Below are 14,461 nucleotides of genomic sequence, written 5' to 3' on the forward strand. Positions count from 1 at the left end.
AAAGAAAGCTCAAAGAACTTAAGAAATAAGTATCTATTTCATTTTTTTTTTCAATTTCAATTTATTTATATAGCACTATTAAAAACTATTACCGTTGACCAATTCGCTGTACACGAAAATCAATAAACATAGAATAATAATAAAAACATGAAAAAATAGCACCGCAAAAACAACAAACAATATTCAAGACAGATAAATCATGAATTATAAGCCTTATCAAATGAAAATGTTTTTAACTGTGATTACAAATGGATAATGTAGGAGCAGTTCTAGTTTGTATAGGCAGGGTGTTCCACAGTCTAGGAGCGGCTACAGAAAAGGCCCGGTCGCCCCTAGACTTTAATCTGGTTTTAGGGACTGATTTGCAGACCTAAGTGCTCTCCCTGGGTGGTGTTCAATCAGCAGGTCTGTAAGGTATTGTGGTGCTAATCCATGTAATAATTTAAAAACCAATAACAGTACCTTAAAATAAATTCTATGGCACACAGGCAACCAGTGAAGGGAGCGTAGGATTGGGGTGATAGGTTCAAATTTGTGTGCTCCCGTTAAAACTCTAGCAGCTGCATTTTGAACCATTTGAAGGCGGTTCAAGGAGGCCTGTCCAATCCCCAGATATAGGGAATTGCAATAGTCTAGTCTAGCGGTGATAAAAGCATGAATAACTCTTTCAAAGTTATTAAAAGAGAGAAACGACTTTGTTTTAACCAGAACACGCAATTGATAAAAACTTGACTTAACAACTTGATTTACCTGCCTATCCAGCTTTAAGGCGCTAACACACTCAAGATTTAATTTTGAAATGTTTTTGTCAACAGAGGAGGCAAACATCACAACCTCCGTTTTGCTCTCATTAAGACTTAAAAAAATTAAACACATCTATGCTTTAATGTCATCAAGGCAAGCTGTCACAGTGTCTAAATTATTTGCATGGTTTATAGGGAGATATATTTGTCGTCTGCATAACAATAGTAACTAATACCATACTTTCGAAAGATAGATCCAATTGGAAACATATAAATAGAAAACAGAACGGGAGGCAGAGTAGAGCCCTGGGGGACACCACATGCCAGTGGGACGGAGGCAGAGTGACATTGCCCAATGTTAACAGAGAAACTCCTGTTTGAACGATATGAACGAAACCAGCATAGGGCAGTTCCCTTTATACCCACCACGTGTTCTAGGCGAGATAAAAGAACATTGTGGTCTATCGTATCGAAAGCAGCGCTCAGGTCTAAAAGAACCAGTGCTACAGAATCCCCAAAGTTGGTTGCTAATAGGACATCGTTTAATACTTTTAGAAGAGCAGTTTCAGTCGAATGTAGTTTCCTAAAACCAGATTGAAATATATCAAAAATGTTGTTTTCCACCATAATATTTTGAAGTTGCTTTTGAAGTTGTTGGAGCACAGTTTTCTCTAAGATTTTGGCTAAAAAAAGGTAAATTCGAAATAGGTCTAAAATTAAGCAAATCCGAACAATCTAAATTTGGCTTTTTAAGTCTGGGTTGTACAGAGGCATGCTTTAGAGAGTCAGGAACGGTTCCTAATGCAAGGCATTTGTTAACAAGGTTTAAAAGTGTCGGACCAACTTCATTAAACACTTGTTTTAATAATCGAGGGGAAATCGCATCTAGTGGTGAGCCAGTAGGTTTTAGCTGGTTTACAGTACATTCTAAAAACTCCAATTAATAAAATGTTGGAAGAGCAAAAAAATATATGTTGAACTAATTTTCTTACTTGTGCTTAGTTAAGGAGACTAATTAACTTAATGTAGGCCAAGTAATGGACGCTATTTAGGGCTACGTGGTTGTGTTGAACGTGATTTTTTTTTCGCGTTCCAACTTTTGAAATTGTCCCGTAAATTAAGGGAACAACATAAACATGAATACTATGATAAAATGGCGCTCATTTCATCGTCCTCACAAGTGGGACGAATTATAAACTTTAGTTTAGTCACACATGCAAGTAAATTCTTAATATTGATAAAATGTATAAAGAATATATATTTTTTTAATTAATATTATTAATTTTTCTCTTTCTTTCTCCAACAGGGTGTGACCAAGATATCCATTGATGGTTTGTCGTTGCAAAGTTTCTCATCCAAGCCAGTCAGTTCTTCTTAAAGGGATAGTTAACCCAAAAATGAAAATTGTCATTTACCCTCATATTGTTCCAAAACGGTATGAGTTTCATTGTTCTGCTGAACGCAAAATAAGATATTTGGAAGAATGTTTGTAACCAAGCAGATGGAGCAACCATTCACTACCATAGTAGGGTTAAAATAGAGAAATACTATGGTAGTAAATGGTTGCTCCATCTTCTTTGTTGAACAACATGAGGGCGAGTAAATAAGGAAAGAATTTTCATTTTTGGTGAACTATCCCTTTACCAGCTCAAACACTGACAACCCAGCTAACACAGTTACGTTGTGAAGACGTAACCGGACCGGACCATATTCGTCGTAGCGACGTACCAAATAACGTTCCAGTGACGTAACTTTGTGATTCCCATAATCGTCGTGGCGACGTTATAGTGGGACGTTGCTGGAACGTGACGAGCACGTCCCAACGACCAAACTGGCATGTTGTGAGAACGTAACCTTAAAGGACCATATTCATCATAGCGACGTACCTAATAACGTTCCAGTGACGTAACTTTGTGATTCCCATAATCGTCGTGACGACGTTATAGTGGGACGTTGCTATAACGTGATGATCACGTCTCAACGACCAAACTGGCATGTTGTGAGGACGTAACCTCAATGGACCATATTAGTCGCAGCGACATACCAGGTAACGTTCCAGCGACGTAACTTTGTGATTCCTGTATTCGTCGTGGCGACGTTATTATGATATGTCGCTGGAACGTGGCAGGTACGTCCTAACGACCAAAATACCACGTCCACCTTTATTTGAATAATCTCACCTTTAGTCCGGGAAATGAAGATCTGCTTGGTCCATAACCTTGAAATCCACATAGAACTGATACACTCAAACATTTAATTATCTGCTGTAAAACCTTATTAATACATTTGTTTTGTTTTTAGTTAATATATTTAGGGATTATGTACTTGTAGATAATAAAAAAACGATACAAACCCCTATTAAATTGTAATAGAAAATGGCTCAAAACCACACTGCATTAATTTAATAATCAGCATTTATTCAGTGTTACTTTGTACAAATATTAAGTCAACATTTGAACAGTGTAAAGTGTCAACAAATTATGAGTACAGAAATGTAACACGTCCATTCATTAATCAAACAAACAACATAATAAGCAATGTAACCAATTATTAAAATATTTTATTGTCTTATTAGGGATGGGAGTAGTTAAGGATTTTCTCACTTATACTTATCAATACTCATATTGGTACTACTCTCAATAATTTAGCACAAAAAAGACATGGAAAAAAAGATTTATCAGTTTCTTTATTATTACTTTTATTTGCAGAAATGTCCTGCATGTCCTGTGAGGCACCTGCTACAAATGTCTGGTGGTGATGTGCTTTATTGCTTCCCTACCTGTAGCTAAACCTGAACATTGTGACAGTTACAAAAGATATATAGTCCTTGAGCTATAGTAAAAAAAGAGATATGTAAAAAACACTACATAGAGTCCTAGCATCTTTTCTGTATTATTGGGCCAAAATATACATCAACAGGTTTTTTTTTTTTGTTCAAGAAAATGAGCATGATGACTTTCTCAGGAAGAATCTGAGACCGCTCATTCCTGACTGTGTCCCAGCTGTGGAAAAAGCTTCAGACAGTGTTGATGAGGCCGAGGGAGATGGAGAGCTGTGAGAGAAGAGGAAGAGGGTCTTTCTTACCCCACCAGCGGAGGGCAGGGGCTTCTGAGGATAGGATAGGAGGATGGCCTCTATATATTCACTTTGGATCTTTGTAAACTGGAAGCTGAAAAAAAAGCCATACTATTGTAGGTGTATTGCTTTTTGTTAAAAAGGTATAATTGTTTAGTTTTTTTTTACTTACGCGTTCTTCCTCCTCTTCATCCTCTTCCTTATCCCGAGCTACACTGTCACATCTTCATCATTTTCTGGCAGCTGAAACAGAGGAGAACCTTATTAATGTTGCTAATCTATGTTTTTTATGCTTTTGAAAGAGTCTCTTTTACTCAACAGTCACCAAGGCTGCATTTATTTGATCAAAAATACAGTACAAACTGTAATATATATTTAAAGTGATAATTCACCCAAAAATGTCAATTCTGTCATTAATTCCTCACCTTATGTTGTTCCAAACCTGTAAGACCTTTGTTCATCTTCAGACACAAATGAAAATATTTTTGATGAAATCCAAAAGCTTTCTGACCCCTCCATAGACTGCAACACAAGGCCCAGAAAGGTAGTGAAAACATTGTTAAAATAGTCCATGTGACTCCAGTGGTTCAACCTTAATGTTACGAAGCAACAAGAATACTTTTTGTGTGCAAAAATAACTTAATTCCACAATTTTGATCTAGCCTGTGCCAGTCTCCTTTACATTGTAATTATTGATGTCTTTACTTCCTTTCTGGGCCTTGAACGTGTTAATTAAATTGCTGTCTGAAGATGAATGAAGGTCTTACAGGTTTGTATCAACATGAGGGAGAGGAATTGATGACAGGATTTAAAGGTTTGGTTGAACTAACCCTTTAAATTGAAAACAGCTATTTTACATTGTATTATTATTATTATTATTATTATTATTAATTTAATATTCCTGTGATCAAAGCTGAATTTTCAACATCAATACACCAGTCTTCAGTGTTACATGATCCTTCAGAAATCATTCTCATATGATGATTTGCTGCTCACAAAAACATTTATGATTATTAGCAGTGTTGACAACAGTTGTGCTGCTTCATATTTTTGTGTAAACCATTTTTCAGGATTCTTTGATGAATAAAATCCTCATATTAGAATGATTTCTGAAGGATCATGTGACACTGAAGACTGGAGTAATGATGCTGAAAATTAAGCTTTGATCACAAGAATAAACTACATTTTATAATATATTCAAATAGAACCCAATTATTTAGAATTTTAATATTTTTTCAAAATATTAGATTTTACTGATTTTTTTTAATCAAGCAAATGCAATCTTGGTGAGCATTAGAGACCTTTTTCAAAGAACTGTACCAAAACCAAACTTTTGAACATTATTGTATGTTTGAGGTTTTACTTACTAGTCACATGGTGATAATGCCAGGGTTAGTTCATCCCAAAATGAAAAATATCCCATGATTTACTCACCCCCAAGCCATCCCTAAGTTCTTCAGGCGAACACAATCAGAGTTATATTTTAAAATGTCCTGGCTAATCCAAGCTTTATAATGGCAGTGAATGCTTCATTTTTGAAGTCCATAAAAGTGCATCTATCCATCATATAATTGCGCCACACAGCTCCGGGGGTTAATAAAGGCCATCTGAAGCAAAGTGGCATGTTTGTGTGAGAAAAATATCCATATTTAAAACTTTATAGACTAAAATAACTAGCTTCCAGTGGTCAGCAATGCGCGAGTCGACTTGCGCTAAAAAGAATAACCCTTGACGCATGCGTATTGACGAACGCAGAAGTACAGAAATTAGAGCAAAACAAAACATAGCATGGGGGGGGGGGGGTCACCTTTTTAGCGCAAGTCGACTTGCGTAGCCTACCGCTTATCACCAAGCAAACCAAGCAATATTCACTGCCATTATAAAGCTTGGAAGAGCCAGGACATTTCTTTATATAACTCTGATTGTGTTCGTTTGAAAGAATAATGTCATATAACTTACACATAGGATGGCTTGCAGGTGAGTAAATCCTCACCATTTAAGAGATGTTGTCCGACAGGAGATCTGCTCCAACTCTGCTAACTTTACAGTGCAGGCTGCAGGGCATCAGCATGGAAGCATCAACACTTTATCAGAGCCAAATATATAAATTATACAACGCCAGGTTTATTAAAAGGAAAGAAGCTACAGCAAAGGTTAAATGCAGAAAAGAGAAAGAATGGGTTAAAATATTGTTAAAAATGGACAAGGTTAATCAATCACCTTTTTCAGTTCACCTGTGTTTTCTACTTCTCTTTCAGCAGCTTCCTTCAGAAATGTTGGAAACTTGCTGGGAGCTTCACCTCTGTTGTAGAGGGGTTATTTTGTCCCTTTCTGAAAATCACAGAACATTTTATTATATGTTAACACGTTTTTTTCGCGCTCCGTGTTAATGTTTTTAATGTAAGTGACTTCGTCGATTAACAGCAAACACATAACGTTAACGTTAGTTCAATAGCCACCTTCAATGACCCATTCAATTCCCAGAAGAAAAAAAAACTTTATAAAACTATCAAAACTCTCGTTTACACATGTGAGTCAAAGCCTAAACAAGAGATTAACTTTAACGTTATAGAGTTAACGTTAGCCTCGTTCGGAAAACGGTTGATGTGCTTACGGACTTTTTTTTCCAAAGACTCTACATTTCTATAAAGTAAATATTCAACAGAACAGAAGCGTGTCAATGACACATAAGAAATGTCAGGAAAATGTCAGTAACAGTTGTGTGTAATATTTGTGTAACTATTGGGGACTGTATTTGTGTATCGTTAATCGAATGCTAATCCACTACGGGGCTCCGGTAAGAAGCGTGACAGGAGACAGGAAACTGTTCAAATCTTTATATAATGTTTTGCCACAGGCATTGTCATCATCCAGTTGTACTCAGTCTCATGATATACAAAAGGTATTAAATGTGGTCTTTCTGAAATAAACAGAATAAGAATATACATCAGTGTATGTCTAATAATGTAGCTTTACATCAACACAAACATTAACTTACTACTGACATGTTATACATGTACCAACGTCACAGAGAGGGATTAACAGCGGCGAACATATGCACGCGAATTACCGTATATAGCTCTCATATTATAAGATAGCCCAAGGCAAAACTCGATTGCACAAGCTGAATAACTAACTTACCAATGTAATAAACATGCATCCCTTAACTGTGTATTATTAAATCAACTTACATTCAATCACGCACATTAACACCTGTAGAAATGGCGGAGCAAACGGCTGGTGAAAGTGAAACTAAACACCATAGCAGAATAGCGGAAACTAACGCTACCTGGTGGCATACACAATAAGAGGTTTCATAATAAAAGTCCTTCCCGTGTCCTCATTTAGAACAGGGAATTTAGAACAGCCGCCCCCAGATTAGCATAGCTAATATGTGTAAGAATAAATTCCCTAGTCCTTGGACCCAGTGTCAACTCCATCCGGAAGTGCTGGAAGTCTGACAAGTTTAGCCACAGGCCGTAGGTATAAGCGATCGTTGACCTTGATTTGAGCTGACCTAATGTGTCCATCAGCACTGGGTATTAACTTGACAACTGTACCAATTGGCCAATGCGCTCTGGGAAGCTGCGGATCCATAAGCATCACCACCATGTCCTCAGTTAAGTCTTGAGTTTCTCGCTGCCACTTCTGGCGAGTCTGGAGACTTGGGAGGTAATGCTGGATAAAGGATGACCAAAAGTGGTCAATTATGGTTTGAGAATGACGCCAGCGGCGCTTGGATAGCGGTTCGGGAGTGTAGATTACCTGGGGGAGTGAGGCATCTCGCCGCCCCATAAGCAGCATATTAGGGGTAACCGGGTCTATGTCTGCCACATCGGATGAGACATATCCCAATGGTTTGCTGTTGAGAATGCCCTCTACTTCGATCAGTACTGTGCGCAGTACTTCCTCTGGAACAGACTGGCTCCCCACAACTACCTGCAGGGCAGACTTTACTGATCAGATCTCCCTCTCCCATGCACCTCCGAAGTGTGGTGCGGCGGGAGGATTCCTCTTGAAGTTGATCTGATAACCAGCCAACAACTCTTGCAGTTTGGGTTGCATTAATTTGAAGGCTTCCCTTAACTCGGTGTCAGCTCCTTGGAAATTGGTCCCCTGATCCGATAAGACTTCGGATGGGGTTCCTCTGCGGGCTATGAAGCGTCTAAGTGCCATCAAAAATGCATCCGTATCAATGCTATTGAGGAGGTCAAGGTGAATGCATCTGGTTGTCAAGCACTTGAAGATGACTCCCCATCGCTTTTCAGTGCGACGGCCAATCTTCACCATGAAGGGACCAAAGCAGTCAACTCCAGTTGAGAAAAAAGGCGGTTGGTACAGTCGCAGGCGGGCTAAAGGCAAGTCAGCCATGATAGGCACAGTAGGCTTGGCTCTCCACTTTTGACACTCCACGCATTCTCTCTGATGTTGCCTTACTGCTTGTCTGCCTCTCAGGATCCAATAGTGGCGACGGAGTTCGGCGAAAACCCTGTCGGGTCCTGGATGGAGAAGGTGTTCATCAAAGTGCTTTATAAGAAGTTTAGTCACCTTATGCTGGGGGTCTAAAACTACTGGGTGGATCTCAGCTTGACTTAAGCCATCCAGTTTCCGCAACCTTCCTCCCACACGTATCAGTCCCAGCGTGCGATCAAACTCTGGTGCAAGTGTGTTCAGACGGCTGGATGTAGGCACAGATCTCAATGCCCTTAAGGCCCTGAACTCTTCTGAGAAGGTTTCCTCCTGACATTGACTCAATATGAGTGCTTCCGCACACTTGTAATCAGGGTGTTGCATGCTCATGTCTTGGGTAGCCGCCCCGTGAAGAAACTGATAAGTAGCATCAACCAAGCCTTTCCAGGAAGTATACAGGGATACATCAGGAATCCCAGAACTTTGATCATTCCCAACTAGACCACAAAAGACAACTTTTCTGGTCTCCGAGATGTCCTCTTGCGCCTCTGTCAAGGGCGTAATTGGCCAGCGATCCAGTGGCTCATGGAGGAATTTTGGCCCCTGACTCCACCTGCCTGGATTCACCAGCTCTCTAAGCGTTTTCCCTCTCGTAATGTCATCCGCCGGGTTATTGGAGGAATCCACATACCTCCATGAGTGAGGTTCAGTCAACTCTTGGATTTCCGCCACTCTCGTCCCAACGAAAACCTTATATCTACAAGACTCTGACTGTATCCAGGCCAGGACAGTTGTAGAGTCAGTCCATAATGTCACCTCCTCTATCGCGATGGTCAGTTCCTGACTGAGGAGATTGGCGAGCTGGGCACTGGTCAGAGCCGCGCATAGTTCGAGACGTGGCACTGACAGCTGTCGTTTGGGGGCAACCCTAGAGCGGGCCATGACAAAGGAGGTATGGATCTCTCCATGATGCTCAACCAGGAGGTAAGCCACTGATCCATAAGCCACCTCTGAAGCATCACCAAACACATGCAAGCTACATTTTGATTTCTCCACATCAAAGTTTGAAGGCATGTAGCATCTTGGCAGCTTTATCTCGCTGAGGTCAGGCAACTCCTCCTCCCACATTTTCCACTTCTCTGGCAAGTCTTTGGGAAGGTTTGGATCATCCCAATTCCTTGGTTTCGCCCAGAGTTTCTGGACAAGAATCTTGGCCCGGGTGGTAAAGGGAATAATAAACCCTAGGGGGTCATATTGTGACGCCAAGACCTTATAGATGTGTCTCATGGTTGGAGGGTGCTCTCCCATTGCACGATGCCGATAACCCAGATGATCTTCTAGACAGTGCCACATCAAACCCAGAGCCGGTTCCAGAGGATCAGAATTAGACTGCTGCAACCACAGTTCAACGCTCTCGGAACAAGCAGATGAAGGTAAGTGCTGGATGACTTAAGGGACATTAGAAGCCCACTGTCTTATTTCGAAGCCCCCTGAGGCCAGAAGAGGTATCATCTTGTCAATCAGTTGCTTAGCTTCCATAGCAGTGGCAAGACTTTGTAGACAGTTGTCGACATAAAAGCTTCGCTCTATGGACTGCAGCACTTCTTCATTTCCAGGCTGCTGGCTGCGAACATGTGTCTGTAGAGCAAAGGTGGCGCAGCAGGGACTGCAGGTCGTCCCAAAAGGCAAGACTTGCCACTCATAGATGTCAGGCGAATCCTCTCTACGCATGTTCCTCCAAATAAACCTCAGCAGGGGTTTATCTTCGGGTAGAAGTCTCACCTGGTGGAACATACCGCGTATGTCACCACTAATAGCAACCGTATACTGCCGGAACCGAAGGAGAACTCCCAGCAATGAGGAACCAAGAATGGGACCAGGAAGCAGCTGCTGGTTAAGAGATACACCCAGATGCACAAAGGAGCAGTTAAAAACCAGCCGGTCTTTGCCATTATGGTGTACAAGGTGATGTGGTATGAACCATGACTCCTCTTTCGGCTGCAGATTCTCTGGTGGTACCTTGACAATGTACCCTGCATCGAGGAGTTTCTGTATTTCAGCTTCATACACTTTAGCTTTCTCTGTGTCTTTGCTGAGACGCTTCTCAGTGTTCCTGAGGCTGGACAAGACTGACTCCTTTGTTCCTCTCAAAGGTGGGCCATCCCGTGCACGGAGGAGTGGAGTAGCATAACGCCAGATACCATTAACTTCCACCCGTTGTGTTCTTGTCTCCAGCATATTCACGGCCGCTTGATCCTGTTTAGATCGTGTTACCAGCTTCTCACTGCGGTATGGGAGGACGTCCAGTTGCCACAGTCGCTCAACATGTTGGTAGACAGGATCTCGAATTGGAGTAAGGGAAGTGAATAGGCACTGTTGTGCCGGTACCTGATGTGGAAGAAGTCCATCTGGTCCCTGGAGAACCCAACCGAGCTGTGTACGTACAGCTGCTGGTCCACCAGCTGGTCCTAGTCTGATTGGCTCCTTCCCTGTGATCAGGTTGGGGTAGTCAGACCCAATTAGAAGAAGGGGCTGCACATTATCAAAAGATGGAAGAGGAATCCCTCTGAGGTGGTAATAGCATCGCTGGAGCCTCTTGATGGGATAAGTTTGCTCAGTTAATGTAAGTAGAGGAGCAGTAAACACATTGGTAAGGCTGTACTTCTCCTGTGGACTTGAAGGTGTGGACAGCAGCAGATTGATGGACTGCCCCTTTAATTATGTGACATCATGTCGGATGGTGCGAAGGGCCATAATCTCTTCTTTACCCACAAGTCCTAGCTGCTGAACTGCTGCTGGAAGAACAATGCTCCGCTGGGCCCCATCGTCCAGGATAGCATAGGTTGGTACCGACCTCTTGCCTTTCCACAGTAGCACTGGGACAACTTTTAGGTAAACACGTCCTGTTGAGCTAGGGGAAGTAAGATATGCCCGATCTTCAGACGTTGTAAGTAGCACAAGGTTGGGACCATCCTTGGCGATGGAATGCAGGACACTGAGGTGTATACAGCCACATTCTCGGCAAGGCTTCTTTAGCGTGCATTCCTCACATTTATGACTTGTGCGTCCACATCTCCAACATCTCTTGTTGTCCTTTATCCACTTGAGTATCTGTTCAGGTGAGCGCTCAGTGATTTCACTGCACTGCGACAAGTAGTGCTTTTGACTTTTACAGAACAGACACAGACGTTTCAGTTTCTTAACTGATTGCTGAGTATGACCAGGCTCTGTATGGACATAATGTACCGTACTGACCTCTTTGGGTTGGTCACTGCCGTGATAAACTGCAGTGATTCGAGTTTGGGGTTTCAGAACGGGCTGACGTTCTCTGCGTGGTACTTGAATTCTCTCAGTTTGGTAGCGCTGTACCAATTTAGATGATAGACGCTGTGCCTCTGCCTTCACTTTCAACCAGTCAGCGAGGTCATGGAGGTTATACGGGTTGAGACTGTTGGTGCTCAGTCTGCCTCGTAACTGGAGGTGTTCAATAAAGCTATCCCGGTAGTGCTTGGGTAGCTTACTGAGTAATCTGTCGACATGGCCCGTGCAAGTGAGTTCTCTTCCCTGTGGCCCCTCCAGTGACATCAGCATGCCTACTAACAAGTCAACATTAAGTGCAAAACTCTGGAAAGCCTTTGCATCTCCAGCTCTAATATCAGGTGAATTTAACAGGGATGCGATTTCACTTTGTGCCAATTGATGAGGTTGGCCATACTGACGTTGCAATGCTGCCATAGCTGCTGCATAGGGCGCGGGATGATGCCGGCATGCTTGGGCAATTAGCCTTGCTTCCTCCAAGACTAATTGCTCCATTAGAACCCTGTATTTATAATGCTCAGTAAGCTCAGTGTGAGGATTGAGGAGATTGTCCAAAGCCATCTTCAGATCAGAAAACTCTCTCTCACTATCATTCATAAGCTTAGGTAATGTTGGGATTGGAACTGGCTGGAGCGGGAGTGATGCAGGTGTCGGCTGATAAACCGGGATTTTAGGTGATGGCGGGTACATCACTGGAGAGCCATAACAGGTCTGTCCTGGAATATAAGTAGAAGGCTGAGTGACATAATACCCTGTGACTGGTGGTGGAGGTCGATAAGGGTCTGGCACGGAGAATGACTGTTGTTGTAGTTGGCATGGCACAGTAGTCTGTGACTGATAGGCAGATTGAACGTGAGATGTGCGAGCTGTTGTAATTAAAGGCAGCTTCACTGATGTAACAGTACGTGGTAACGATGTGGTAAGCTGACATGACGGACGAAAATCTAGCGTACTAGATAACGTTTGCTGAGGCGGCGTTTTATGTGGAGCAGATAACGGTGAGACACCAAGATATGGCGTACCATATGTCACATTAGGCGTAGTTTGTGTCATGTGCCATGGCGCTGACTGTAGAGAATTGTCTCCGGTTGCCTCAGCAGCGGGGAATGTCTGGCCTGAATACAAGATTGGGATAGATGGCGCTGCAGTGGCTTTAAGTCTGACCACAGGTGGTGTGATAGATCTAGCATGTTCTTCATCATGTAGTGAAGGTGAAACAGTGCCACTGCTGAGTGACCCACGTTCAGATTGACTGTGATATTCTTGTTGAGCTATTTGTGAACTAGAATGCCTAAAAGATCTCTCTGCACCTAGCTGTCTGGCACGGACACCAGCTCCATTATCAATGCTGCCCAAATAACCTGTAGCATGACCTGCTCCATACTGCGCCAGGGATAACTCACTCATGGGAAGCTGGTCCACAGTCGAAACTGGCTCGGCCTGTCCACTGAGGTTTAGCTGTGCTGTTGGATGATCCATCCTTGGCTGGTGGTATGAACTGTCATACAGCGCAGGGTCTGGTATGAGAGATTTAGGCAATGTGTGGTCATAAGCTTGCAGACGTGTTGAAAGCTGACGTACTCTGGCCTGTGGTCGAACAGGATGTGTAGTATCAGGTGAGTAATGTTGGCTCTGTTGCTCCATATCACCGTAATGAGTGTAGCTATCCGGCTCGAAGGACCATCTATTGGGGACTGTATTTGTGTATCGTTAATCGAATGCTAATCCACTACGGGGCTCCGGTAAGAAGCGTGACAGGAGACAGGAAACTGTTCAAATCTTTATATAATGTTTTGCCACAGGCATTGTCATCATCCAGTTGTACTCAGTCTCATGATATACAAAAGGTATTAAATGTGGTCTTTCTGAAATAAACAGAATAAGAATATACATCAGTGTATGTCTAATAATGTAGCTTTACATCAACACAAACATTAACTTACTACTGACATGTTATACATGTACCAACGTCACAGAGAGGGATTAACAGCGGCGAACATATGCACACGAATTACCGTATATAGCTCTCATATTATAAGATAGCCCAAGGCAAAACTCGATTGCACAAGCTGAATAACTAACTTACCAATGTAATAAACATGCATCCCTTAACTGTGTATTATTAAATCAACTTACATTCAATCACGCACATTAACACCTGTAGAAATGGCGGAGCAAACGGCTGGTGAAAGTGAAACTAAACACCATAGCAGAATAGCGGAAACTAACGCTACCTGGTGGCATACACAATAAGAGGTTTCATAATAAAAGTCCTTCCCGTGTCCTCATTTAGAACAGGGAATTTAGAACAGTAACTTTAAAGACAACTCACCTGAACGTATAGTGAAAACAACAACGACAGAGGAAGTTTTGCGGCTTGTCAGTTGTGTTGCTGCACCGTTTCCATGGCAACTCCGCGCCGCTCCAGTGTTTGACACATCAACACACCACGTCAAAGTCACGCAGCAAGAATTACATGAATAAAAATCAAGAATAATAAATAATGAATTTAGAACTCATTTTGAAGTTCTATGACCCGCTCAGATGCAAAATGCCACTCCTGACACCGCACGTGATAGTGGGACAATTGTGGCATTTTTTTTTTTGTGTTAGATTTTTTATTGTTTTTGCCAATACGATTTGCAAACATGGTGGATTCATTAAAAAAATATTTGATGAATTAAGTAAATGTCCCATATAAATCAAAATGGCATACATTTGATAATACTTGTAAATTAATAATGCAATTTGGAAAGTTATGAAGACCAGTGGGCCACGTCGCTACAACATTCTCCGTGGGATAAACACGCGACGTCTTTTGAGGACGTGCCCACAACGTTTCTGCAACTTTAGTCAAGATTTAAAAAAATAATGGAACTTTACCACAACGTCCTTACAACGTTCTCTGTGGGATA

At 41.9% G+C, this 14,461-nt stretch overlaps 1 protein-coding gene and 1 long non-coding RNA gene across 2 annotated transcripts; both read right to left on the reverse strand.

Moving 5' to 3' along the window:
- Positions 1–3,230: 3,230 nt before the first annotated feature.
- Positions 3,231–4,600, reverse strand: LOC137091231 (uncharacterized). Its single transcript, XR_010908056.1, has 3 exons — positions 4,244–4,600; positions 3,991–4,061; positions 3,231–3,912 (listed from the first exon to the last, which is right to left on the reverse strand). It is a non-coding gene; the product is annotated as an uncharacterized lncRNA (long non-coding RNA).
- A 5,077-nt stretch (positions 4,601–9,677) lies between these two features.
- Positions 9,678–13,834, reverse strand: LOC137089330 (uncharacterized). The gene is made up of 3 exons (XM_067452894.1): positions 13,683–13,834; positions 11,001–13,411; positions 9,678–10,940 (listed from the first exon to the last, which is right to left on the reverse strand). The coding sequence occupies exons 2-3, from the start codon at positions 13,188–13,190 to the stop codon at positions 9,678–9,680; spliced, it is 3,453 nt and encodes a 1,150-aa protein (XP_067308995.1). The 5' UTR covers positions 13,191–13,411; positions 13,683–13,834.
- Between the last annotated feature and the right edge of the window lie 627 nt (positions 13,835–14,461).

The sequence above is a fragment of the Pseudorasbora parva genome, chromosome 2 (genome assembly GCF_024679245.1).
Source record: "Pseudorasbora parva isolate DD20220531a chromosome 2, ASM2467924v1, whole genome shotgun sequence".
Lineage (NCBI taxonomy): Eukaryota > Metazoa > Chordata > Actinopteri > Cypriniformes > Gobionidae > Pseudorasbora > Pseudorasbora parva.